Source organism: Cryptotermes secundus, unplaced genomic scaffold (assembly GCF_002891405.2).
Source record: "Cryptotermes secundus unplaced genomic scaffold, Csec_1.0 scaffold1729, whole genome shotgun sequence".
Classification (NCBI taxonomy): Eukaryota; Metazoa; Arthropoda; class Insecta; order Blattodea; family Kalotermitidae; genus Cryptotermes; species Cryptotermes secundus.
The window spans coordinates 74196-101935 of NW_019733345.1; the positions used below are offsets into that span (position 1 = coordinate 74196).

Sequence of the window (27740 nt, forward strand, 5' to 3'; positions counted from 1 at the left end):
AGGGGGGGGGGGAGACCTCACATGACTAAACGTCATGCAAAGACCTTAACCGAAAAAACAAGAACATTGGCTCTGCCGGACAGCAGGCCCACGACGCCCTCCACTGGGCGAACCCTTTGAATCGTCTTAAGACGGTTCAGAAAATTGGAAATATTCAAACTGCAGAACGAGGAGCGCTAAGAATGTCAACTGATACGCGGTAAATTGAGAGGTGCTTTTGAACACTTGCTTGAAATGGTTATGGAAAGCATTAAAAATAGGCGGAGGCAGTCCATATTTCAGCAGATATTCGAACCGGAAGTTTCTTGTACAAAGAGAGCGAGTCAGATGACGTCTCAATCCGCTGCTAGAGATTGTGATCAAGCGGCCGATCTCGTCATGTTCCGGACTTCAAAAGGCTCGCAGACGAAGCCAATAAAAACATCCGACTGACACACACATCCTCTGCAGAACTGCTGAAACATCCGGCCCGTCGCCATCTGCACGCACGAGTTCACATAAATGGTAAAAGAAAGGTAAAGTTAACCCTGTAACAGGCCACGGAGGCCCATAGAGTTGTGAGACGGCGAGCCTCCCACATTTTCTCTAGACAGTAGGCTCACAGATGGTGGTGAGATTCTCAGCCTTAAGGGCCTGTAGCCCTTTACTACCCAGGAACATCCCTGGTACTCATTTCTGTTAGAGGCTGAGTCGACCCTAGGGCCATAGCGCGGCTGGAAGGATTAGGTAAAGTGAAAAACAAAATCCACCTCATCAGGAATCGAACCCGCGACCTTCCGGCTAGTAGCATAGTGCCTAAAGCCCGAGATAATATTGAGCTTAAAATTTTCTTCAGGAGTAGATGCCTCTTTCTGGAAAAGATGGATTCCAGACTGTCCACGACCCTTGCCTGGTTAACGTGTTCCTAAGTCCGTCTGCGAGGAGTACGCGGTCTGATTACGTCTTATTTTTTGTGTGCGCGGACCACACGGATCAAAAGTCCTTCTTTAGGAGCTAGAAGTGTCTCAGCTGGTCAGAAAATATTTTAATGTATAGAAATATATTAAAGAAAGGGAGGGAATTTCGATTCGATGGAATTAATAATGTCTAGAGTTAGTCTAATGTCGATAAGAACTATTAAACTGAGGAATATGAGATTGGTGTAACATTTAGCACGCATGGGAAGGTCAGAAAACGATACCGCTTCGAGGTAATTAGGAAGAGAACACGAACAGAATCAACAAATACCATGCTTGAAATATAATCTTTTCCATGCTGAGTGTTCCGGCAGAAAGATTTTAATTTTTCTGTTGAATATTTTCATGGTATTCTACAGTTAACCTGAAGTGCAGAGGCGTCGCACAAAACATTTCTCTTCTCACTGATATACTCATACAGAAAATAGATGAAGTATATGGGTGGAAATGGGCGGGTTTCAAAGCAATATGTTGGGATCCTAACAAGCGAAGGGTTAAGGAAAAAAAGGGACAGATACATCTGTGCGTCTTTATTGAGCGCACAGACAAAATTCCATACAGATGCAATTTTGCAAAGCTCGTGCGCTCTAACACAACCATCCCTCCCTCCTCTGGAAATGCAGAAACATATTTATATTGAATCAATGTAGCTCTACTCGAAGCAACAAAGTCACTCGAACGTATGCGTTCCTAACACATGGAAAATTTATACAGGGTGATTCACTCGGAGGAATCCCCCAAATTAATAATTGCAAATCACGCAATAATTTTCCAATGAGAACGAAACTTACGAACACTAACCTGGTGCCTGCCACGCTGGTTAAATCGTGAACATGGAGCGTCCTGTTGGCCTGTGTCTCCAATTTCAACATCACCTGTTTCCACATTATCTCCAAATCTAACAAGTTATGTACTCACCAATTTTCGTGTTCCTCGGTAGGATGCTGAAAGATTAATTTGGAATGACCTTCGAGTGAATCACCTTGAATTACAGCCAGGGCTGGAAAAGCGTTACGGTACCAGAACATGTCATGTAAATTTATACGGAGGAACATGTTCAACACTGCACGTCACAGATATCAGCATGATACAGAGCCGTAGAAGTCACAGATATCCTGCAACAGGATACATAATAGCATAGTCAGACAATTTATTGCACCAGGCATTCGCTCAAAAGCAGTTAGAGTAGGCGATAAATAATTCCAAAGGTTTCTGTAGACGCTGTTCTCTACATCCTGACCCGATTGGTGTTTATTTTTCATGCTACGAGACAGCTCAACCATGACGGTATGACGAGAAACGCACCCGCCCTAACAGCCATCCGGGTGCAATGACAAATCCATTTAATTTTGAAAGGAACTTCAAAGCCACAAGACAACTCTACTATAACCGACTGAGATTAGGTACTCAAGTTCCCTTCACTTCCATATTTCACTGCTACATTTGCAAACAGAAACTCAAGAAAGTTAAATTAGGTCACTCAGCGAAATTAATGAGCATGAAGACATCGGGGAGAGGCAACAGGAAAACAAAGTACGTGCACTCTCCATAAAGCTGCAATGCACCTCTCGCGTCCCATAATGGATGCAATGCATTAACACTTTCAAGACTGCAAGTCTTATGTTACGACCGACGGTCGGTCGGCCAGTCTATCTTGGAATAAAGCACCCATCTGGGGCTTACGACCAGGTTTTTATTACTGTCAGACAGTTGCGGGTTTATTGTTGACGTAGCGTGCTCTCTCTGACGGGAGGACGGATCTGTCCTTTACAATTGCTGCTGGCCCTCGCCAGCGCAGTCATTCTCGAGTCTGAGTCCCGTGGGACTCGCGACCATATTTTGCCGTCTCAGATTTGAGACTTCCCTTTTCGTCGCCTCCTATGACTCGCAGGGTGACGGTGGAGGTATTCGACCCCGCCTCCACACGGGATTTGGCACACAAGAAGTTTGTATCGTGTAGGAAATTACAAAAATATCGGTACAGTCACGTCAACCATTATACCATGAGAAACAAGAAGTTCTGGGAAGAAGTAACCTCCGACTTTCCTTTCACTAGAATCTGAGTGTTTTATGAAAATAAACAGATCTTTAGCACGTGTGCGTAAAGACGACGGAAAGCTGCAGGGTTGGTATTACTTATGAGAGTTGAGATAATCTCAAGTGGCATGATACACATACCAGTTATCATGACGATCGGTTCAGGTATTCACGTGATATGAAGATTATTACCTCAACGATTTGGGAGGCAGAAATTTTGCTGTTAGTGATGAGCGAAATTTATGAAGTATGCTGTTGAGATGGCCTCAGGTGGCATGCTATACAAACCAAGTTTCATGAAGATCGATTGAGATGTTCAGAAGTTGTTAGTGGGTATACTCATACTGAAAGGAGGAAGTGGAGGAGGAGGAGGGAGAAGAGGAGGAGGAGGGAGAAAAGGAGGAGGAGGGGGGAGAAAATGAGGAGGAGGGAGCAAAGAGAAAGGGGAGGAGAAAGAGGAGGAAGGAGAGGAAAAAAGAAGGAAGACGAGGAGGAGGAATAGGAGGAGGCAGAAGAGGAAGAGGTGGAGGAGGAGGAGAAGGATGAAGAGGAAGAGGAGGAGCAGCAGCTGCTGCTAATGGTTCTGATAAAGGCAATTACTAAGGAATAGTTTGCGATAGGAGACATGTCTTATTCTGCGTAATTTCTGGGTTATCACAGTCTAATATTGTGGGCCTACAAGACTATACGGTGTCACAACTCAGAGCACTAAGTATAACCGCCGTCAAAACCGTCACAATACGTTCCATATCTACATGAGCGTACACAAGTGTTAGCATGCAAGTTCATATGAACCGATGTCTGATCGAAATATTGATTTTCATAAATCGGGTACGAGTATCAATAAGAGGTTTCAGCCTCGCCCGCGCACAAAAGGGCAGAAGCAGGACACACATTTTCTACTTAAAAGGAAATATTCCGTACATGAAGAAGCTCAACGAACAGCACCCTCAGTCGTGGTAGCCACTTCGATTGCTTTTACAGGGGAAACAACCGAGCCTACGAACAACTTCACAAGAAACTGCCCTGCTCCGCGTAATTTATTCGATTCGAGAAAGTCAAAAAGACATTTCTGACTTTGGATTAAATTATGCAGGCAAACGTAGACAAGATTACATCGACAAAACACAGCGTAAGTGCTATATTTCAAAGGTATGATCTGAGTAAAACCTCAGGACAATGTTAGAAAAGACCGTTCTTTCCCCCGGAATATGGTCTCTCACCTTGTCAATGTCGCACGATACAGCAGCCAAAACTTTTAAGAAGAAATAACACCCAACTTAAATTCCTATCACCTTCAATAAACCCTCTCTAATAAGGTTACAGTTAATTAGGATTCAAATATACGTAAAAAAATCCGTTCACAGTTGAGTACTTAATTTAAAAGATACGATGGGATTTAGGAGCAAGAGGGATTAGAGCAAGAGGACTTTCAGATTGTGTTGAGGGCAGCTGGAGAGACTGAAACCCAAGGTTGGCTTCAGCTGGATGAAGGAGACACTGGATTTAGGGGCAAGAGGGGTTAGAGCGAGAGGACTTTCAGATTGTGTTGAGGGCAGCTGGAGAGACTGAACATGCACATCCAAGATTGGCTTCAACTGGATGAAGGAGACCCTGGATTTCATTTTCTTGTCTTTTTACTCGTATATTTTTTAAATAATAGGTCTACAGCGACATATTTTCATTTATTTTCGTCAGCACTACCTATATTTTTTTAAATTCTCCACTTCTTTGTCTTTTTTTGGGCTACATTTTGCTTCATTTTCATGGAATGAAATGTTAAAGGTTCCGGATGAACCCTCACGCCAATTAGAACTGATTAGAGATGGTTTACTTGTACTCTTCTCCAAGTATAAGAATTATCAAGTCAAGGAGGATGAGATGGGCAGGGCGTGTAGCACGAATGGTTGTGTAGAGGAATGCATATAGGATACTGGTGGGAAAACCAGAAGGAAAGAGACCACTAGAAAGGCCAAGACATAGATGGGTGGACAATATTAAAATGGATCTTAGAGAGATAGGATGGGATGATATAGATTGGATTGATCTGGCTCAGGATAGGGACCAGTGGAGGGCTCTTGTGAACACGGTAATGAAACTTCGGGTTCCATAAAATGTTGTGAAGCTCTTGTGTAGTTGTACAACTGGCGGCTTCTCAAGAAGGGCTTATCTCCGTGAGTGAGAGTGAGAGAGGGTTTACTCTAACTGAAAAATATAGGTGTCGTGGTTCGATTCTCGCCCCCCCCCAAACCTCAATCACAATACTTTCACACCACTTTAACATTCGAGGCGACAGGGAATATTGGCAAGAGCGAGGAGCAAATTTCGTAATACTGTCACGTGTCGAGTGGTACGCGTGGCGAAAATAACGGGTTCTAGTTTGAATGACTGGATTCACTAGCACTTCAGGTGCACTCTCTCTTAATTACAATTAATACGGCAATATCACTGATTTACACAATTTGCACTTCACCGTTGCACACGCACTAGGATTCTCTGTCTTCACTAATCGTATCCTGGCAACGGATCTCAACACAGAAACTAGCACTTCAAATCACTATGAGATCTTCTTGTTATTTCGTCTTCAGTCACTCTGTACTCCTCTGCCCTACTCTGTACTTCATCTTCACAACTCACTAAGGACGCGCTCCATTCTCGTCCTTGTACTCTCAAGTGCTGAACCCTCCTGGACTCTTTTTCGTGACTGCTTCGTGTCCTTGATTTACAGCTTCTCAGCTATGACTGCAAGTCAAAGTCACATTGCGACTGATGGCGAGTCGGTCAGTAAGTCTTGGTGTCGAGCCCCATTTGGGGCTCATGCCCAAATATTAATTATTACCGTTTGACAGTTACGGTCTTGTTTCTGTGGGGCGCCCTCTCTGACGAGAGGACGAGTCTGTCTTTTGTATATGCTGCTGGTCCTTGCCAGCGCAGTCTTTCCAGGTTCCGAGTCCCTTGGGACTCACGACCATATTTTGCTGTCTCAGATATGAGACTTATTACCACCCTCTTTTCAGTTCCCTATAAACCTTAGGCACGGACCACATAGAAAACATCTATTATTGTAGACATGTTTACAGTTCTGTTGCTTATCACTGTACATGGCGCGGACCACGCTGAAAACAAGTCACGTGATAGCTATCTCATTAGTCCATTGGCGTGCTAATTGTTGCGCAGCAACGAGCTATAAAAATTCGTCCTACTGTTGCATGACGTAGGAACGGACTCTTTACCAAGAAACAGTCTTCGCGGGAACTTGTTTACTAATCCGTTGCCTAGCAATGAGTGTACGTGTAACAATATCTTAGGTCTTCTCAATCATATCCGCGAGAGTACACACAAAAGTACATAACGGATCAGAATGAGGACCGCAGGTCCTGATACCAGTTTTCTGACATCAGAAGCAAGGAATGTGTACCGACGCTAAGGGCACCGTACTGAAAAAGAATGTCAGACTCATATTACGCCGCCTGGAGTTACAACCCCGCACTACAGACATGCCTGGTGGAAGCTCACTGCAGGGACGGAAAGGAGTTATGAATTTTATTCGCTAGGAAAGAAGAATGTTTGGAGGAACACGTCATTATATGAAGAGAGAGAGAGAGAGAGAGTGTGTGTGTGTTACAATTTTTGTGATATATCTGTAGCTTATTTCGCGGCACGTTAAATTCGCAAACGAAATTATGAGTCTATGAGCTCTATAAGTGGGCACGCGGTAGCGTAGTTGGTTGAGGGAATATTTTACAAGTCGGAAGGTCGCGGGTTCGAGTTCCCATGAGATAGATTTTCTTTTTAAATTTACCTAACCCTTCCAGCAGCACTATGGTCCTGGGGTCCACTTTGCCTCTAACAGAAATGAGTACCAGGAATTTTCCTGGAAGGGGGGTAAAGGGCGGCTGGCGCGTAAGGCTGACAACCTCACTGCCATCTGTGAGCCGACTGTCTAGAAAATGTGGGAACCTCGACATCTCACAACGCTATGGACCTCCACGGCACATTACAGGGACAGTTTCACTTAACATCAACCCCATCTGTGAGCCGAATGTCTAGAAAATGTGGAAGCCTAGACGGCTCACAAACCTATGGGCCTCCACATTACAGGGACAGCTTTACCTTAAATATTTTTATGTGCTCGACAGTTACATTTTACAATTCTCCATGGATGGCTCCACGATATGTGTTGTCATAAGGCAGAAGCTCACAAAGTAAATACCCGAAGTAACGCGGAAGGAGGGGGGAGGGGGTGCAAAAACAGATTATTAAACACGGCAAACTCCGAGAGCAGGTGAACTACCGACAGTAATTATACAAAAATAATGCAACAACTTACTGATTCCAGTTCCCCTGGGACTGTGAACCCGCACTGCGGTCAGCAGCCTGCAAACACAAAATATCCTCGTCATTAAAGCGAAACACTAAACTTACAGCATGGAGTAGCAGTGCCAATGGAAACAAACTGTAACACTCGGCATATTGTGCTCTGATATCACGTGAACAGGCACTTCTATCGCAATTGCCCTTCTGAATCAGTAATTATATGTTAATATGTAGTTAATATTACGGCCAGGCATAATAGAATCGCGATACAATACTATGACAGTGGTTACTATGCACAAGGGCTGCTTTTAACATTCCAAACCCCTGCATGATATCCAGACGGTATATTTATGTCTTTATGATCCTCGCAATAAACAGCGATTATTTCCCGAAGAGCATTAAGGGATTGGTGTTGCTATGGAGACGCACATTGTTTTCTGTGAGTTACGAACTGTATTTATAATATATACGTATAATTCAGATTAATCCGAGGCTTCAATCCCGTGTGGAGGAGCTGTCGAATACCTCCACCGTAGCCCTGTGAGTTGTAGGAGGCGGCCGAAAGGGAAGTCTCGATTCTGAGACAGTAAATATGGTCGTGAGTCCCACGGGAGTCGGACCCGAGAATGATTGCGCTAGCGAGGGCCAGCAGCAGTTGTAAACGACAGACCCGTCCTCTCTTCAGAGAATGAGCCCCACATCAACAAATCCGCAGCCGTATGACAGTAACAAAAAATCTGGTCGTAAGCCCCAGATGGGTGCTTTATTCCAAGACAGATTGGCCGACTGACCGTAGGTCGTAACAAAAGTTCAGATTCATAATTGAGGCTTCAGAACGCTCAAACTCAGTGCTGCAGCTGGTACTGTCTGGGCATGTTGCCGTATATTGTCATGTGACAGAGTGACTACCGACGGGGTCTGGACTGGTAATGGGATTTATTGCGCACTCTGACACACAGCTCGTGGCTACACTTTACAAATCACTATCGTACACAAAATAGTGTTCTCAGTCACGGTCTTCACTGGTCTTATTGGTAACGTCTTCCGCTTGTGGACGTTCTTTTGTTCCCGGGCTAACAGGCTGGCGGTCATCTCACACTTATCTCCTACTCTTCTAACTGACGTCTCAAGACTGTCCCGTAATTACAGCTGGTCCTCCTTATATAGTTCCGGCACGCACGGCACAGAAAAGTCTCTTCCACTATTGCGTCATCTCTCATTGCCGAAGAAACATGTCCATGAAGCTGATCTCTAGCAACGGCTGTTGTACTGTCGCCTGTTTACACAGCTGTTACTTGGCAATGGGTCTACATGTCACAATATGTTTATTGTTGCATCTCACGACAGTCTATTTCTCACCTACGGGTACGTGGCTTGACACAAACTTCATCTTCTCACTTGTCTGTGTTATCCTGTCCTCTTCCGGAAATATAAAAAGCGACACATAATTCGGTCTATTCAGCCCGAGCGAAGCCCGGAAGTCTCTACACTGTGCAGCAACATTTATGGACTTATCAGTGTTGGTGTCTCCCCCAAGTTTTCTGTAGACTCAGACGTTGGGAAGTGCAACGCTAGCTTGGGATTATGACGCAGACACTTCCCCTTCCCACCCTCTGAGGCGTCACTTCTCCCCCAAGTCCTACAAATAGTCTTCGTGGTATCTATGAAAAGTTTACCACATACCATAGAAAAGTTCGCGTCTACTCTTTTTACTCACCGTCGAATTCATCATTCAAAAGTCTCCAACCTCTTTATTCTGAACAATTATCTTTACAGCGGAAAAGTTTTAATTAGATAATAAATATTTTATACGAGTTGGACCTACTTGATGCCAATTTTTCCTTTGAAGAGACTATAACGGAATATCCACTTGGGAAGGGGGGTGGGGTGGAGCTTCACAGACGAGACACGGAGGCGGAAGGGCTGAACCACATCTCCTCGAGAAACTTCGGGGTGTGCACTGTCTTATGCTGAAGTGAACTCACAAAGTGTTTACGTCATTGTTTCTCAAACTGTGATCCGCGTTCCTCTGGTTGTCTGTGGCTGTCCACCACTACACCATAACCACATAGGGACTCTAATAATGTAATCTTTCAGGTAGGGACCGATTCGCTACACTGGGCCACAACGAAATGCGAATGTACATATTTAGGAATGCCCGATTCAAACTGTGGGCTTCGGGGTTATGACACTGTACAGACTACACGGTATCATGACCAAGAACACCACTGTACCTGCATCTTATCTAAACCTTAGATCTATAGGGCGTAGGCATATCTGGTAACGGCGCATTCCAGGATATCAAGTTTAAAAGTGCCGACTCCTGGAAAGGAGAGAATTGGACGTCCTCGACTGCGATGGTCACACGAGAATTTGAGACCGGAACAAGCCGGACAGCTTGGTGGCGTGTACTGAACAGGCGCTGATATTATCAACTGAAACTCTTCCCCCCTCGAGACGACATCCCCAAGTACAACATCTGTAACAGTTACAATGAATGTTGCAGGTGGTGCTCGTAGTGGCTGCCAACCAACAGATGCGCAGTACTACCAACCTGCTCATCATCAACCTGGCCATGGCAGACCTACTCTTCATTGTGTTCTGTGTCCCATTCACGGCCACCGACTATGTGCTACCCTTCTGGCCGTTCGGAGATGTCTGGTGCAAGATCGTCCAGTACCTCATAGTAGTCACGGCCTATGCCAGTGTGTACACACTAGTCCTGATGTCCTTGGATCGATTCTTGGCCGTCGTGCACCCTATAACCTCCATGTCGGTAAGCGCAACGGACGTTTGCTTTCCTAACCTGAGAACATTGCGCCTCTTCCTCAGGAAGCGAGGCCTTCTAACTAACTACTCAGCTACTCAGAAACTACCCGACATTTTATGGAACCCGAGGGTTCATTGTCGTGTTCACAAGAGCCCTCTACTGGTCCCTATCCTGAGCTAGACAAATCCAGTCCATACTACCCCATTCTATCTATCTAAAATCCACTTTAATATTATCCACGCACCTACGTTTTGGTCTTCCTAGTGGTCTCTTTCCTTCTGGCTCTCCAATCAATATCGTATATGCATTTCTTTTTCCCCCCATTCGCGCTACATGCCTTGCTTATCGCATCCTCCTTGACTTGATCATTCTAATTATACCTGGAGAAGAGTACAAGTTATGAAGCTCCTCATTATGCAGGTTTCTCCAACCTCCTGTCACGTCATCTCTCCTCGGTCCAAATATTCCCCTCAACACCCTGTTCTCAAACACCTTCAGTCCATGTTCCTCCCTTAATGTCAGAGACCAAGTTTCACACCCGTACATAATCGCAGGCAAAATTATACTTTTGTATATTCTAATTTTGTTTTTGGACAGCAGACGAGAAGACAAAAGGTTCTGGACTGAATGGTAGCAAGCATTACCCGAGTTCAATCTCCTCTTAATTTCCTCCTGAATCAGGTTTTGATTTGTTATCGTTGTTCCGAAATATCTGAACTGTGCCACATTTTCAAATAATTCGTATGACACAAAAAGTAGTTCCCATTGCTTGAATGTAAAATCCGGAGACAAAATTTCTTAGTATGCGTACTGTTAGATACCAAGAGTACCGTCCCTTTCCCAGATACAAAGGGTTGTGAAATACATAAATTATCACTTGTAACTTCCATACGAAAAATTGTAATATTACAGTAAGTAAATCAAAGTACAGTATACTGAGCTTCGTTCCGTTACAAACATAAAATAGTGTCCACACAGCATCACGTTTTTGTGGTACACAGGTTAAATACATACAAACATGTGAACTACTTGCAGTGTTTAAGTCAGTCCAGGCACTAGTACTACTGCTACCGATACCATTGCTATTTCAGCTTCCAGCTAACCTCAGGGTGACGGGAACTTATATTTGACTGATCTGATACCTCCGGAATTATTGAAATACATCAAGCAACGTTTGTGCCATTCATAACGCAAAAATCTTTTCAATAAATCTAAAAAAAAATATACAAAACTTTGTCATCCTAAAAGCACAGTTTTATATGCATACAGACATGAAGACTGGTTAAAAAAGGTAAAGTTGTCAATGTAACAGGCCGTGGAGGGCCATAGAGGTGTGAGACGTCGAGGCTCCTACATTTTCTCTAGACAATCGTTCTCACAGATGGCGGTGTGGTTAAGTAAAGCTATCCCTGTAACAGGCCGTAAAGGCCTCTAGGGCTGTGAGACGTCGAGGCTGCCATATTTTTCTAAATAATCGGCTCACAGATGGCGGTGAGGTTAAGTAAAGCTATCCCTGTAACAGCCCGTGGAGACTATAGGGTTGTGAAACGCCGAGGCTCCCACATTTTCTAGACAATCGGCTTACAGATGGCGGGGAGGTTAAGTAAATCTATCCCTGTAACAGACCGTGGAGGCCCATAGGGCGTGAGACATTGAGGCTGCCTAATTTTTCTAAACAATCGGCTCACAGATGGCGGTGGGGTTGTCAAACTTACTCGACGGCAGCCCTTTACCCCATGGAGATTCCTGGTATTCATTTCTGTTAGAGGCTGCGTTGACCACAGGGCCATAAGTGCGGCTGGAAGTATGAGGTCAACTGAAAACTCCAGTGACCTCAACTGCAATCGAACCCTCGACCTTACGGCTTTTATTGTACTGCCTCAACCAGCTACGCTACCGCGTACCCCCAGAAGAGCTGGTACAGACCCATTAACGAAGTGTCCCCTGGCAACACAACTCGGCCAACTCTCTGGCAGGAGAGCTGAACACGAAGGCCCGCCACTGGACACGATCCTGAGCCAGCTTCATCATCTGCCTCCCTACATTTCATCAACAAAAGATCCTTCGAATTTTGGAGAAAAGCTTGATGTAAAGTAACCCTTCCTGCTGCGGCTATCGCCTCTTGCCTGTACCAGAGCACAAAGACATTCCGCCGTCCAGACTGTGCAGTGTTTCCCACGGCACCCTTACCATGAAGGCTGTGAGTTCTGGCAGCATGCAGATACACGGTGTTCAGTCACATCTGACTTCAGAGAGCTGCAACGTACTCCAACTGACACATCAGCTTTCGTACCTTTAACTTCCCACGCATTCCTTTTCAACGAAACGCTCTATCGAGGCCGAGGTTTAAGCGTATCTGCCACGGATTACTTAGTTACTTACTTACTTACTTATGGAGCTAAGCCCTTCTGGAGGGGCCGCAAATTCTGCAGCTACTCAAGAATTTCCCAGCATTTTATGGAACCCGAAGGTTCATTACCGTGTTAACAAGAGCCCTCCACTGGTCCCTATCCTGAGTCAGATCAATCAGATCCATACAATACCATCCTATCTCTCTAAGATCCATTTTAATATTGTCTACCCACTTACGCCATGGTCTTCCCAGTGGCTTCTTTCCATTTGGCTTTCCCACCAATATCCTATATGCATTTCTCGTCTCTTCGATTCGTGCTACATGGCCTGCCCATGTACTTATACAGAGTGTCCCAGGTGTTTGGTGCCATACTTCAGGAGCGTACTAAGGGTTTCCTATAGAACACCTTTGAAATAGGAACCCATGTCCGCAAACGTAAAATAGCAGCGCTAGGGCGGAATTTAATATTATTTTGTTTAAACCAGGAGCCTCAATGTCGAAGAGCATGCACAGGCATATTACCCCCTCAAAACTCTTAAGACTCATCTGCTAGAGTGGATGTTGGAATTGGCACCGTCCATTTTCAATGTATTCGTTACATCGACGAAAAAACTTTGGCGCGCCTTTTCAAATATTCCAGGTGTCTCACGGATCACGCCACAAGCAACAAGTATACTGGCCAACATCCCGAATTCATTATCCACAATCGTGTCGTATATTAGGCTTTTCACATGGCCTAAGACCAAATAGTCCAGAGGTGTCAAGTCTGGGGATCGGGGTGGCCAAGGCACTGGGCCTCCTCTTCCTATCCAACGGCCATGAATAGCAGCATCCAGGTAGTCTCGTGATACAATGCTGAAGTGTGCCGGCGCTCCGTCATGCATCCACATTTGCCTCGGCACACTCACTGGCATGTCTTCTAGCGAAGTCGGAAGGATACGTTCAAGGAACACCTTGTAAAAGGGCCCATTGAGTCGCGGTGGTAAGAGGAAAGGCCAATCAAGTGATCACAAATGATGCCCCCCTCAGACATTGACAGAAAATTGTGCCTGGTGGTAACCAACTACAGTAACGTTGGGGTTTTCGTCAGCCCAAACGTGGCTGTTTCGACAGCTGAACCAGCCACCCCTTGTAAACTGCGCTTCATCTATGATGAACACGTGACTCAGGAAGTTGGGCTGATGAAAGCAGTGGTTCAGTATCCACTGACAAAATTGAACTCGTGGTACGAAGTCAGCTGCACCTACACTGTACTCGCTTTGGATGATACGGATAAAGCTGTTGGTCGTGCAGGATCCTCCAAACACTTGATTTTGATGTCCCCAACAATCTTGGCAATGGCACGAGTGCTGGTGGATGGCTGTTCCTCTATGCAATGCAGTTCGACATTGAGACGCCAAGTTTAAACGAAATTATTTTAAATGCCGCCATAGCGTTGCTATTTTACTTTGGCGGACATGGGTTCCTATTTTAAAGTTATTGTATGTGGAACCCTCAGTGCGCTCCTGAAGTATGGTATCATACTCCTGGGACATTCTGTATACAGTAACCAATTTCGAGGCACAATTTAAATTCGACTGCCTATCGAGTGCAATAATTGCCCATGCCCTTCAGGAAACAAATTTTCTTTTCCTTTTTATAGCATATACTGCATGTCGTGAAACAAGACCTCGAGGAGTATTCTTGCGACATCACTTTATTACTCAATGCCGTAACTACAATTCAAGTAACAATAAAACAAAATGTTGATCAAGTCGTTTCACAGTCGGTCCTTTCGTGTTAACTACTCTCTCTAGAATGTCGAACTGTAGAACTGTCGAACTGTCCGTGATGGCTAACCACTGGCTCCTGTCAACACACGCTGCCACTGCCGATATATCGGACAAGTAGGAAACGTCGCCCCCCGCAGCACATCTACTGTTACGTCACAGCGGGGAAGTGTTTACTGGCAACGCGTGCGTTATCGCGTCACGTTGAGTCCACGATTGCCAACACTGCACTTCTCAAGTGGCAGCGTAGTTATTTGCGGCAATATGCTACAAGCCTGCGGGTCGCAGGTTCGATTCCCGATGAGGTGACATGGATTTTTCAACTGACCTAATCCTTCCAGACACACTATGGCCCTAGGGTCTACTCAGCCTCTAACAGAAATGAATATCAGGAATCTTTTCTGGGGGTAAAATGCGGCCGGTGTGTAAGGTTGACAACTTCGCCGCCATCTGTGAGCCGGTTGCCTAGACCACGTGGAAGCCTCGATATCTCACAGCCATAAGAGCCACCACGCCTGTTACAGGGATAGCTTTACTTTTACCAATATTGACACAATAACAATAGGCAAGCTATGAATTTTCTTCGACGAAATGGACGTTGAAATATAAGGCCAAGCATACGTTTCACAGTCGTTTATTTCAGTCGTGTTCTGTTCCTATGTGAAACCATTACCAATTCTATAGAAAATGTTAGCGTCTTGTATAGGTCTATAAGCATGTACTGAAGCAGATATAACTTAACTGCTTTAACTATCCAAACCAATAATTGTACAAATATAGATGGAATGGCTGCTAATATCAATGTAAATGTGGGCAGAGTTTCTTTCACCTACGTCTCCTTGTTCTCTCATTTGCATTTTAAAGTCTGAGCATGCTCTTAATTTTCCGATGGTCCGAAACCTAAACTCATAAATAAACTACAGGTTAGTCCGAAAGTTACACGAAAGTACAATGATGACACTGGCAGCCAGTGGGTGTCTGTGCAGGCTCTGCTCATAATTGCAACCGTGTTTCAGATACGGACGGAGCGCAACGCCTTCATCGCTATCGCCGTCACGTGGATCGTGATTCTGCTGGTCACGTTACCGGTGTACGTGAGTCACGGCGAGGTGACGTACACGTATTCATCTGCGGAGCACACGGCCTGTGTCTTCCTGGAGCAGGACCCCGTCAACAGGCCGGACGGCTACAACAAGCCCGTCTTCCAGGTGCGTCTCACGTAACCACAAGCCGTCCTTCCAAACGCAATCCGTACGCTGTATTGGAATTCTAAAGCACAAAGTTCACGTAAATAGCATTTAAACATTTGGTTCGTACCTCACAGAAAACACATTATGTCTCCGCTACAAAGTCCAACCCGTTAATGTTGTTTAGGGAAACAGTCGCTGTTTATTGTGAGAAACATATGGAACACATAAATACAATGTGTGGGCAGAATGCAAAGTTTAGTCCGCACCTCGCAGGAAACATTACGTCTCCACTACAAACCCGAACCGGTTATTGCTGTTTAGGGAGACAGTCGCTTTTTATTGTGAGAACCATATGTGGGCAGAATGCACAGTTCTGTAATATACGAGTATAAAAATCCAGTTCGTGTCTCAAAGGAAACACATCACGTCTCCACTACAAAGCCCAACCGGTTAATGCTGTTTAGGGAAACAGTCGCTGTTTACTGTGAGAACCATACGGAACACATAAATACACTGTGGGCAGAATGCAGAGTTCAGTCCGTACCTCGCAGGAAACACATTACGTCTCCGCTACAAAGCCCAACCAGTTAATGCTGTTTAGGGAAACAGTCGCTGTTTACTGTGAGAACCATACGGAACACATAAATACACTGTGTGGGCAGAATGCAGAGTTTCTTAATCTTGTAACATGTGGCATATATATTTAACACTGAGCATCAAACGTGGGCATATGTAAATACGTGTGAGGTACGCTCCACTTACGAGCGCCAATGAGAATGCTTTAGGGTCCGATCTCGGGCCCCAAGCAGTCATCACGTGACATGTTGCTTTCTGCATGTTACGCCACAATTGTGTTGTGCCGACCAGGGCGTGCAATTTGCATTGTGCTCTCTGCCCTGAGTTAATTTCTGAATCTGTGTCTGTGCGTTGTACACAGTTCCACTGCGCTTTCTTAAAACATTTAGCCGGATTGTCATTCCAATAACCGAATCTTTACTGAGTAAATATCCATCAAAACGTAAAACGGGAGTTTATTAAATAAAGTGTGCCAATTAAAGTAAGGAAACGTATACAACATAGCGTAACTTAAGGCAGGGATCCGGGAAAGTTCAGTCGGTATAGCGCCTATGTTTCTGACCGGACGACCGAGGAACCGGTGTTCGATTTCCGACAGTAGTAAGTGATTCTCCTCTTCTTCACAGCGACCAGACCGACTCTGGGGGCCCACCCAGCCTCCTAACCAACAAGTGTGATGGGGAAGTGGCCAGGGTGTGAAGCTGATCACTCACATCCGACATGGAGGTGTATCTCCACTCCTCCATGTTTTCACGGCGTGACCCTTCACTAAGCATAGCGACTATTTACATTTCAGTCTCACAGTTCAAAGCACTGTTACACGAAACCGATGTGTCAAATATTAAAAGACAGACGTCTTCAGGCAACAAGAGAAATGGACAGTCGCGGCATGAAAAGGATGTTACTTCGGTGGTGCTACGAAACAGAGAATCCCTCGCTAATCCAGATTATGCGATTATCCTGATTAGTGAAGCAAAACGCAGCCCTAGAACACAAAGAAAAACTTACAAAATACAAATAAATGGAAATTTAATAATACAAATAATGTTGATGAAATTAATAAATAGAAATCACTGGAGAACCTTTATTTAAAAACTATAAAAAGACATAACAATTATCCATCGATAGAAGACTAAGAAGTTGTACTTGTTTTTGAACGTAATGATGCAGGTTTGAAGGAACTGTCTCAAGTTTTATCTGAACAGACAAGTGACTCATCTGCCTTCCTAAATGCCATGTGTCTTTTAAAGTATGTACTCCACTGTGAACAGAATATTTCGATCCGGATTACCCGACATCCGGATTAATTTTAACCGGATTAGCAAGGATTTACTTTATGTGTTACACTGGTTACTATGAGGAGATGAACAAGGACAAGAAGACATACATACAAATGGAAGCTACTTCATGGAGGTCGAGCATGGAAAATTAAAACAGATTATATGTCTGCATGATTTTAAGTCATAATGGAAGTGTTAGTATGAAGATTATAATCTTCTGTGACGCCATACAATCCAGTAGTATTTCACAGACGCTTAGGAGGAACGTACTGCCTCCATGTTCAGGGTAGCAGGGTAAACCAAGAAAGTAAGTGACCAGCAGAACTGTGTGTGCCCTTCAGAACACATCTCATATGGAAACTGATGACGAGACACTTATAAAGTGAGGACCCCAGGAATAAGGCTGCATCAATTCGTAAGGACAGAAACATCGCATTCGAAGTGTAACACTCGGCACCCTATCGTTTCGAGGAAAACTGTCAATTGTGCATGCATCTGGTCGTCTCTGACGCAGGCGCACAGGCTTATAATGTTGTGCTAATTGGCTTGATTTTATTTCGGTTAATACAGAACGGGCCGCTGGGCATAACGTAGGGATGGCTTTGTCCCTTGCTCGCAGATACGTCTCATCTGTTGATGGCCCTGATTCACTGCACAGGCGACCCCATTCCAGTCGCCAGGGAGACACGTGCCTCGGTTCCATTAGCACAATACATTCCGAGAGCTGTAGCGATTTCCGATCTCTGAAATGTCAGATCGCGTGCAAAGTGTCACTCTAGCTCTATCAGATATCGACACAGCGATTCCTACTGCGAATTTTACGGGTTTATCACGAACCTGCAAGCAACCGTAGATATATCTCCATCTTCGCAGCAAACATATGGGAAATAAAACTGTCACGGGGTTTCATTTTAGCCCCTTCAAGAGGGTATATTAACATAGGCCACAACTCTCAATATCTTTAGTAGTTTCCATGAATATAAGTTCACTTTCACTCTACTACTTTTTCGCCGGCTCTACAGCCCCCTTGGGCCCTGGCCTCTGACTTTCAGTTTCATGATCATTTTACAGAAGGTAGAACTTTTTGGACGAGTCATCGGCTCGTCGCAAGGCCCTTAACTAAATACAGGACAACACAAACATAGAATAAACATACATATACCAAACATCTATGTCTTGTGTGGGATTCGAACACACGAACTCTGCTTCGTAGCACTCGAAGATAGTAGATGTCTTAGACCGCTCGACTACTGTTACCACCTTTTACACTAATTTGCTTGAGTACAAGTTACGTGTGCGTGGTACATTAAGCCACTTCTGCACCAGTTTCTGCCCACACAGTGTATTTGTGTGTTCCGTATGGTTCTCACAATAAACAGCGACTGTTTCCCTGAACAGCATTAACCGGTTGTGCTTTGTAGCGGAGACGTAATGTGTTTCCTGTGAGGTACGGACTGAACTCTGCATTCTGCCCACACAGTGTATTTATGTGTTCCGTATGGTTCTCACAATAAACAGCGACTGTTTCCCTGAACAGCATTAACCGGTTGTGCTTTGTAGCGGAGACGTAATGTGTTTCCTGTGAGGTACGGACTGAACTCTGCATTCTGCCCACACAGTGTATTTATGTGTTCCGTATGGTTCTCACAATAAACAGCGACTGTTTCCCTGAACAGCATTAACCGGTTGTGCTTTGTAGCGGAGACGTAATGTGTTTCCTGTGAGGTACGGACTGAACTCTGCATTCTGCCCACACAGTGTATTTATGTGTTCCGTATGGTTCTCACAATAAACAGCGACTGTTTCCCTGAACAGCATTAACCGGTTGTGCTTTGTAGCGGAGACGTAATGTGTTTCCTGTGAGGTACGGACAGAACTCTGCATTCTGACCACACAGTGTATTTAAATTTTGATGTTAACAATGAGAGGGCTGCATGTGAGGCTTCCACGTTGCACTGCATGCCTCACATGCAGCCCTCCCATTGTTAACATCAAAATTTCGCCTTAATATAGCCCTCCCAACGTTAGCAAAAACAAACAAACAAACAAACAAAAAATCCGATCATATGCTCTATCATTACCAGAAGGATACGCGGGCACTACCTGGGAACCTTCAAAATCGGAGATATAGTTTCTTCCCCCCCCCCAATGTAGTGTCTCTCACTACCACCACCACTTCTTCTCTTTCTCTCTCTCTCTGTATTTATGTGTTCCGTATGGTTCTCACGGTAAACAGCGACTGTTTCCCCAAACAGCTTAAACCGATGTTTTGTGTACGGCAGGAGTTATATGTCTAAGCATTACCCAGATAACCACACGTCATGCCAACAGATTCTGTTCTTCGCCACGTCATACGTGACGCCGTTGGCGCTCATCTGCGGTCTCTACCTGTGCATGCTGCTGCGTCTGTGGCGTGGCGTCGCACCCGGAGGTCACGTGTCAGCAGAGAGCCGCAGGGGCAAGAAGCGAGTTACCAGAATGGTTGTGGTTGTGGTTGCCATATTTGCCATCTGCTGGTTCCCAATACAGGTAGGCTAAGCGCGACAGTGGTACTGCAGCACCTTCGTCTGTTTATGAGGAACCGGCTATGTCATTTCAGACGAATGCAAACGTACACAGTGTTAATACCAGACACAAACACTGTCTTAATAAACCAATTGCTAACCTCTCATGCTTTCAGAAAAGCCCATATTATGCTGGGAACAACATTATTAATAATCTGCCATCTGATCTCAAGGGTCTTATGAATGAAAAGTCGCGATTTAAAATAGCACTGAAACGATACTTAAATACACATTCATTCTACTCTGTTGATGAATATCTATTGCCTAGAAAATAACTTGTGTATCTTTAAATATCCTTGTGTGTAGTCAATGTGTATTCTTGGTTTCTCTTGTGTGAGAATTCCATTGGGACTGTACATATGTTTTGTATTTATATGACATATTCCACATCCTACAGTCATTTTGACTAACTTTGGGTCCATGGAATGCAATGCAATATAATGTAATGTAATACTGTTTTGAATTTAAACCAATATTCATTTCGTGGTCAGCACACAAACAACTCACTCTGTTCGGATGAAAATTAAAATTCATTTTACCCACCCCTAAATATTCAGTACTGTGACATGTCGAGCCATTGCTAAGTAACATCCATTGCTAGATAACAGCTCTGTGGACACATTGTTTCCCCGACGAGAGAACACGCAATAATGGAAGAGACTTTTCCCGTGCGGTCCGTGCCGGCACTATATAACGAGTACAAGTAGTTCAGTTGAGTTGTTCCTGTGTGGAGGCGGGTTCGAATACCTCCACCGTAACCTTGCGACTCACAGGACGGAAAGGCAACTCAGTGCTTGGGGGTATAACTGACCCACCTTCTTCCTGAGGGATATAAATACGGGTACCTGGCCCTCCAGGCTGGGAGAATCTCGAATCTGAGGTAGTAAAATATGGTCATGAGTCCCGTGGTAATCGGACCCGAAACGTCTACGCTGGCGAGGACCAGAAGCAACTGTAAACAACATAGGAGCCCCACATAAACAAACCCGCAACTGTCTGACACTAACAGAAATCTGGTCTTCGGCCCCAGATGGGTGCTTGACACCAAGACAGACTGGTCGACTGATCGTAGGTCGTAACATAATCATAATTTCGACTTTGACTTGAGCTGAGTCATTGGAGAGGTGCAATTGTGAGAAATGAGAAGCTGGTAGGTGAGGCTAGGTACAGTTCAGGAACCCATAGGAAGGGGAATGTCCATCATTGGAAGCCACTGCCAAACAACGGCTAGTTAAGACTGGGAAGACTTTGTGTGCTTTAGTTACAGTGATCTTCAGAATGTGTAATTCAGTGAGACTGTCGTAGTTACTTGGAGTTAAAAGTGTTAAGAGTCCAATAACTCCAGTTACGAATCCAGACTGTCTCTCTACTCACATCAATCACGTGACAATATAAGATGAAGTGGAAATGGGTTTGATGTCTTCGAGATTTGATGTTTTCACGGCAATTAAGAATCATAATGTAGTCTTCCGGGATATGATACCGTGAAGTCTGGTATGTGGGTACCAACTTCTCAGAGGGGCATACTGTCTCTGTCTTCAGGGTGGAAGTGTATCAAATTACAGACGTAATATAGGCGGATACATATGGGTCGAAGGAAACAGGTTATGTTGCATATGAGTGGGCAATAAGTGTACCGGTTTCAGGGGAGGAGACCTTGGCTCAGTGGCCCAATGTGAACCGCAGGCCATAGGGTTCCCACTAGAGGACAGGAAAAAGGGAAACGTAGTCCTGAAGATGGTGGCACCGTGCCCTCTTAAACTTGGTGCATCACAGCCGACAACATCGCAGAATAACCTCCACCGCCGTAAACACCTCACACATTATGAAAAGCTGGGGTGGGGGTGCCGAACGAACACGAACCTTCTTAGGACCCAAAAAAGGAGCCGGGATAGCTTAGTCCGTATAACGACGGGGTACGGAGTTCCATCCCCTGCAAATCTCTTCTCCACAGGGTCCGGTCTGCCTCTGGGGCCCACCCAGCCTCCTATGCAATGGATAAGGTAAAGGCAGAGTTGGCCCTGTGCTTAACTAATTAAGCACTACGCCATGAAGAAATATAGGGGAGTGGATGTATAGATCCGCATTTTCTGGACCTCAGCACTAGTTGGAGGTGAGTGGTCAGCTTCACGCCCCGGCCGCTTTACCCCCGGGAAAGAGCCCCCGGTACCCATTGGATAGGAGGTTGGGTGGACCCCAGAGCCGGTCTGGACGATTGGAGAAGTGAAAATTCTTGACCCTACCGGGACTCTAACTCCAACCCTTCGGTCGTCCAGCCCATAGTCAGTCGCTATACCGATTACGCTATCCAATGGGTACTGAGAAATATTTCCCTTGGTGCGGCAGGGGCATGAAGCTGATCGCTCAACTCCCTCTAGTGCCGAGGTCAAGAGTGGTGGAGCTACAGCTCCATTCCCCACGGGGCAACTTTACACAGTACAATCGCCATACTCTAGGGCGTGATCGTGATAGAGTTACGCGCTTTCATATGGGCATGGTCATGTGATCTGCGCACGATCGTGATAGGGTTACGCGCTTTCATATGGACATGGTCATGTGATCTGCGCACGATCGTGATAGGGTCACGAGCTTTCATATGGACATGGTCATGTGATCTGCGCACGATCGTCTGGTTGCAGATCATCCTGGTGCTGAAGAGCGTCGACAGGTACGAGATCACGAACGCCAGCGTCATGATCCAGATCGTGAGTCAGGTGATGGCCTACATGAACTCTTGCGTCAACCCCATCCTGTACGCGTTCCTCTCGGATCACTTCCGCAAAGCATTCCGCAAGGTAGTCAACTGTGGGCCCGTGGGACCAGGCGGCACGCGATACCAGAGAGCATCGACCACTATCATCCCGCATCAAGCGAACGGACGCTGTAACGGCGGCAAGAGCACCATGCTGACACTGAGTAGAACCACACGCACCAACGGCTGCAGTGCGGTTAACGACATCTTGTGAGACACGGCCGTAACAACGACCACAAACGCCGCGGGCTCACTAGAGACAATGCTGTGACTTGGTCGTTGTTTCATAAAGTAATTTAATTTTAAGTGTCGTAAGACATTCGAGAGTCTAGGGCAGCTCAAATTTATGTTCCTCCGTTTTTGTCAAGGAGTAAAAATGGAAAACAGGGAGAAGTTCCTGAAATGAAGTGACCGGAAAATCTGCTGTGATTCACATTAAAATGTTGGTACCACACTGACATCTTTTGATCCAGTGTGTAGCTCAAAGGACGGTATTGCTGCAGACGTGACCGAATTTCAGACATCTTCGAGCTTTAAATAATTTCTGCTAATGAATGAGGAACGGCTATTTTGATACTAAAATATTTTCAAACAACATCCGAACTTTCTGTATATCGTAATGACGTCTACAATTCTACACGACACGTAATTAAAACACAACATGAAGTGTTCAAATTATATTTTCCGTAAAGATAAAGTTTTATAATGAACTTGTATACAAAACTGTGACATAAAAGGACATTACATAAAGAGTAAAACTTCTCCAGTACATACCACGAAATTTGACAGACTTACTGTACATGAAATAACATAATTTTTCCTTACCGAAAATTCGTCGAATAAATTTGAGAACCATTCACTTTGAGATTCAGCGTAAACAGCGAGCAGTGGCTCAAGTTCGGCGAGCACGCTGCGCCGCTTAAGGAAAATGTGCGGTATGCACTTGCGTCACAAGTTGGAGACACATTACTGGATAATGCAATTAACACTGTTTCAACTTCAGCTTCCATAAAAACTGCTCAAGTCCATTTATATAGCATCTACAATACTCTCTCCTGATGTGGTAACAACAGACATATACGGACATTTTGTAGAATGGCCAAATATTTATGTATAAATACGGCTCTGTATGTATCAGCGAAGTGTAACATGTGTATGTGAATGTAGACACAATGTGTGAAAGTAGCATTACTTCACGTAAGTTGTATAAACATAGACGTGAGGAGCAATTATGAGGAGGCCAAAGTGTTCTTGAGAACTATACTATTCCAGACGCTGGAATAATTGTAACACGGAGTTCAAGCTTGTTGTGCACTTCCATATGAAATGAGTTGATGTGGGAACTTTTCTCAAATATAGGCCCCTTCCTCTTAAAATGCTCACAGAGTTCACGGTTCTAGTCCCAAATATATAATATTTACTGACACCTCACACACTACATATCCTTACACTTAAGAATATAAAAGTTAAAAGTGTTTTATTTAACGGTTCCTATATTAATAAATGTTACTTTCGTACTTTACGGTTAATCAGAATTTGACAAGTTCCAATTCTGCTAACGCGGTAGTGTAGTTGGTTGAGGCACCATGCTACAAGCCGGAAGGTCGCGGGTTCAAGTCCCGATGAGGTCACTGGATTTTTTTTTCAATTGGCCTAATCCTTCGAGACGCACTATGGCCCTGGGGTCGACTCAGCCTCTAACAGAAATGAGTACCAGGAATCTTCCTGGGGAGTAAAGGGCAGCCGGCGCGTAAAGTTGAACTCACAGCCATCTGTGAGCCGATTGTCTAGAAAATGTGTTAGCCTCAACCTCTCACAATCCTATGGGCCTCCATGACCTGTTACAGGGAGAGTTTTACTTAACCTCACCGTCATCTGTGAGCCGATTATCCATAAAACGTGGGAGCCTCGACGACTCACAACCCTATGGACCTTCACGGCCTGTTACAGGGATAGAGTCACGTTTTACCTATTCTGTACACAAAGACTGTACGAATAAAGAGGAAAGAGTACCAACGTGGTGAAATTACAAGGTACAATTGATTGAAGGCAGGTTTACTGTCCCATTTGTAAGGAACTTTACGTAAAAAAATACGGGATTATTAAGCCGAGGAAGTTTCAGTATTGTTTGTAGCAGCTTTCTGACTCGTCATAAGCAATCTGCTCTTTGAAGTATTCTGATTAACGAAAGCTCGACTTGCAATGACAGCCCATTTCTCACCCAGGCCTCTACATTACCAACGTTGAACTTAAATTCCTTCATCTGAAGCCCACATTTTGTTCAGAAATTTCCTTTTCTACAGGACGAGACAGCAACTTAGTTCACAGCTGATACGCGCATGTCAGCTAACCGGATACTTCTATATACGGATATGAAAAGTCGAGGGTTATGGCTTCTTCATAGTTTCTCTGTCACTCATGTGTCATCTGTATTGTGATTTATGTCACAGTGTCTTCCCGTTTGTGGCAACAATGTGACGTCGTGTTTGGATGAGACCACTAACACCTACATCCAATGTTGCCACATTCGCATACAATAGTCTAGTGACTGTAGCACACTTGTTATGGATTTTTTGTAAATATAAATTATATTACGTTACTGTTATTATACAATATAAATGTAATCTTGATGACATTTTAGAACGCACAATGATGCATGTGGCTACAGCGTGTTATGGCTGAGAAGTGAAATGAATCCTATGGCGTCACTTTGAGATGTTGACGTAAATTTCTTGGGGCCGTACAGCCTTTGGCAACGTAACCAAGATGGCTGCCACTGTTCCCTCAGCTGTATAGCGATATACTACCATAGTCAATAAGTTCGTGGAATGGCCGCAAAAGCGTCCTTACAACGCACTACAGCGAATAGGTTGAGGCACGATCTGATGCCCTGTCAGTTCATCTCTCGTCATAGCAAGAAGCAGTTGTGTGCAGAACTACTGCCTCTATTGTGAACTGCAGTTAAATGTGAGTGGCGGAAATCGAAAATGCGGCCGTTTGAACAACGGCCAAACATCAAATTCTACCAGAAACTAGGGAAATCCCCTAGCGAAACATTTGGTATAGGAAGAATTGGCTGTTGCTACATGACAACGACCCTGCACATCGCTCTGTTCTTGTCCAAGAGGAACTGGCAAGGCAACAGGTCACCGTTTTGCCACACCCTCCGTACTCACCTGATCTCGCACCCTGCGATTTCTTTCTCTTTCACCGCGTGAAAGCAAAGCTACGTGGCCGTAGATTTCAGTTGTCCGAGGAGGTGGTCATTGCCACAAGAGACGCCGTACGGGAATTTCCTGCCAATATGTTTCAGCAATGTTTTCGGTAGCTATATCAACGTTGGCAGACTTGAATAGCGGCCAACGGCAACTATTTTGGGGGCCGATGTGGATCTGCGTAAGTGTATGTGAATACCTTGCAATATGATGCGATGAAACCACAGTCCACAAACTTAATGACTCTACCACGTATGTGCCACACGGTATGCAGGCAGGTGACAGATGTTTAACATTCATGATAGTGCCGCGTTAATTATTACCATCTATGTAAGTGAACAAAATGCCAATTTCTGAGGCCGTGAGAGGCGTGGAGATTGAAGTGACGTAACATGTACAGAACAGGAAATTCTCGCACAGATTGCGCCAAGTTGCGTTAAGCAAAAACAGCTGAAAACCAGCCTCAATTAGTACAAGGTCAAACCTGTTTCGTAAACTCATAATGTCATTTGGGTATTTGGTTTGATAAATAACTTATTTGTATCAGAATCGCTTTGAATAAAAGCATGAAGATTGTTCTTAGAACAAATAATTCAGCCACTCTTATGAGTAAAGTGTGTATGTAAGAAGATATATTTTATATTTTTTTAAGTGACCGACAAGAGATGTATGATAGTGTAAAAAGCACGAATGGCTAACGGGCCTAACTAAATATTTTTAATGCAAGCATGACGAGGGTTAATGCGGTGCATCCCTGTGTTCAGAATTGTACAGAAATTTGAGAGAAATCTTTCTTGTTATTCAATTAAACTGTCACTCAACCAACCCGTACACGCTTTCGGCGCAAGCGCACTAGACATTTCGTGCGACACGTTACTATTCAGGGGCTGAGTGGCAAGAATTCTTTGCCGCGCACAGTTAATCACACTTAAATTTATATTTCATTCAATTTGCAAATTTAACATTATACTTAAGCATCCTCTTGCATTAACATATATATTTCCGTCTCAATTATAATTTTTCATTCTAATCTTAAACATAAATCTATATTTTAAATACTAACTAACGTCGCCATCACAAGCGGTATGTGACCTTAACATACAGTGGAATAATTCTGGCAAGGTAGAAATACACCTGATCACGGCCTACACGGCCCGAAGCATGTAGTGCTAGAGAAGTAGGGCAAGATAATAACTTGCATTTGAGACGGAAATATATGTATAGAAAGTAAACTGTATGTTTCAGTCACAGAATTCGATAATTTATATTATTTAAAAGAAGGCAAAATATTTCTATTCAGGATATAAGAAAATATATTTATGAAGTAATTTGTATAATTGCGTTTACAAACTAAGACTGAGGTTCAATATGCACTTCTGAAGAAAGTGACGGACAGGCCACTCCGCAGAGCACCAGGAGTGGCTGTACTCACAGGCCACACAGCAAGTCATGCTCCTCAAATACTCGCCGTACGTAACCATGTTTCCTTGTTGTAACGGTACATGTGCATATCTAGATCAGAAGTGTTCGGCCCCTCACCGACATCACACTACCGCGCGCACTCTCAGCCAGCGTGGGTGGGCTTGGTGGTAGTGCCCCACATCCATATTCATGGAGGGCTCGGTTCAAATCTGGACCGACGATTTGTGAAGAGAGAGGGAATTTTTCCGTCTATCCCGACAAATTCTGGGATAATAAGATTAGTACGAGCCCCCTTGTTTCTAAATAATTTCCGATTCATTATTCCTTGATCATCCCTCCACTCAACGGTGTAGGATATATAAAGTTTAGATGCTGAAAGAGTCGCAAAATAACGGAAGAATCCGATCAATCCTTTATAGACTGTCAGAGAGAAAGAGAGGCCGTATTTTTTCTGAATCACATGTAAAATTCCAGTTCGTGCCTCTGCCACAAAGCCCAATCGGTTAATGCTGTTTAGGGAAATAATCGCTTAATGCTGT

General features: G+C 44.5%; 1 protein-coding gene across 1 annotated transcript in view; it reads left to right on the forward strand.

Moving 5' to 3' along the window:
• LOC111868126 (allatostatin-A receptor) overlaps positions 1-24185 on the forward strand; it is a 47484-nt gene extending 23299 nt beyond the window's left edge. The window contains exons 2-5 of the mRNA XM_023858534.2: positions 9817-10086; positions 15219-15410; positions 19580-19777; positions 22452-24185. Of these exons, the coding sequence (XP_023714302.1) occupies positions 9817-10086; positions 15219-15410; positions 19580-19777; positions 22452-22778 (987 nt within the window). The 3' untranslated portion in view covers positions 22779-24185. The remainder of the gene's footprint in view (positions 1-9816; positions 10087-15218; positions 15411-19579; positions 19778-22451) is intronic.
• The last annotated feature ends 3555 nt before the right edge of the window (positions 24186-27740 follow it).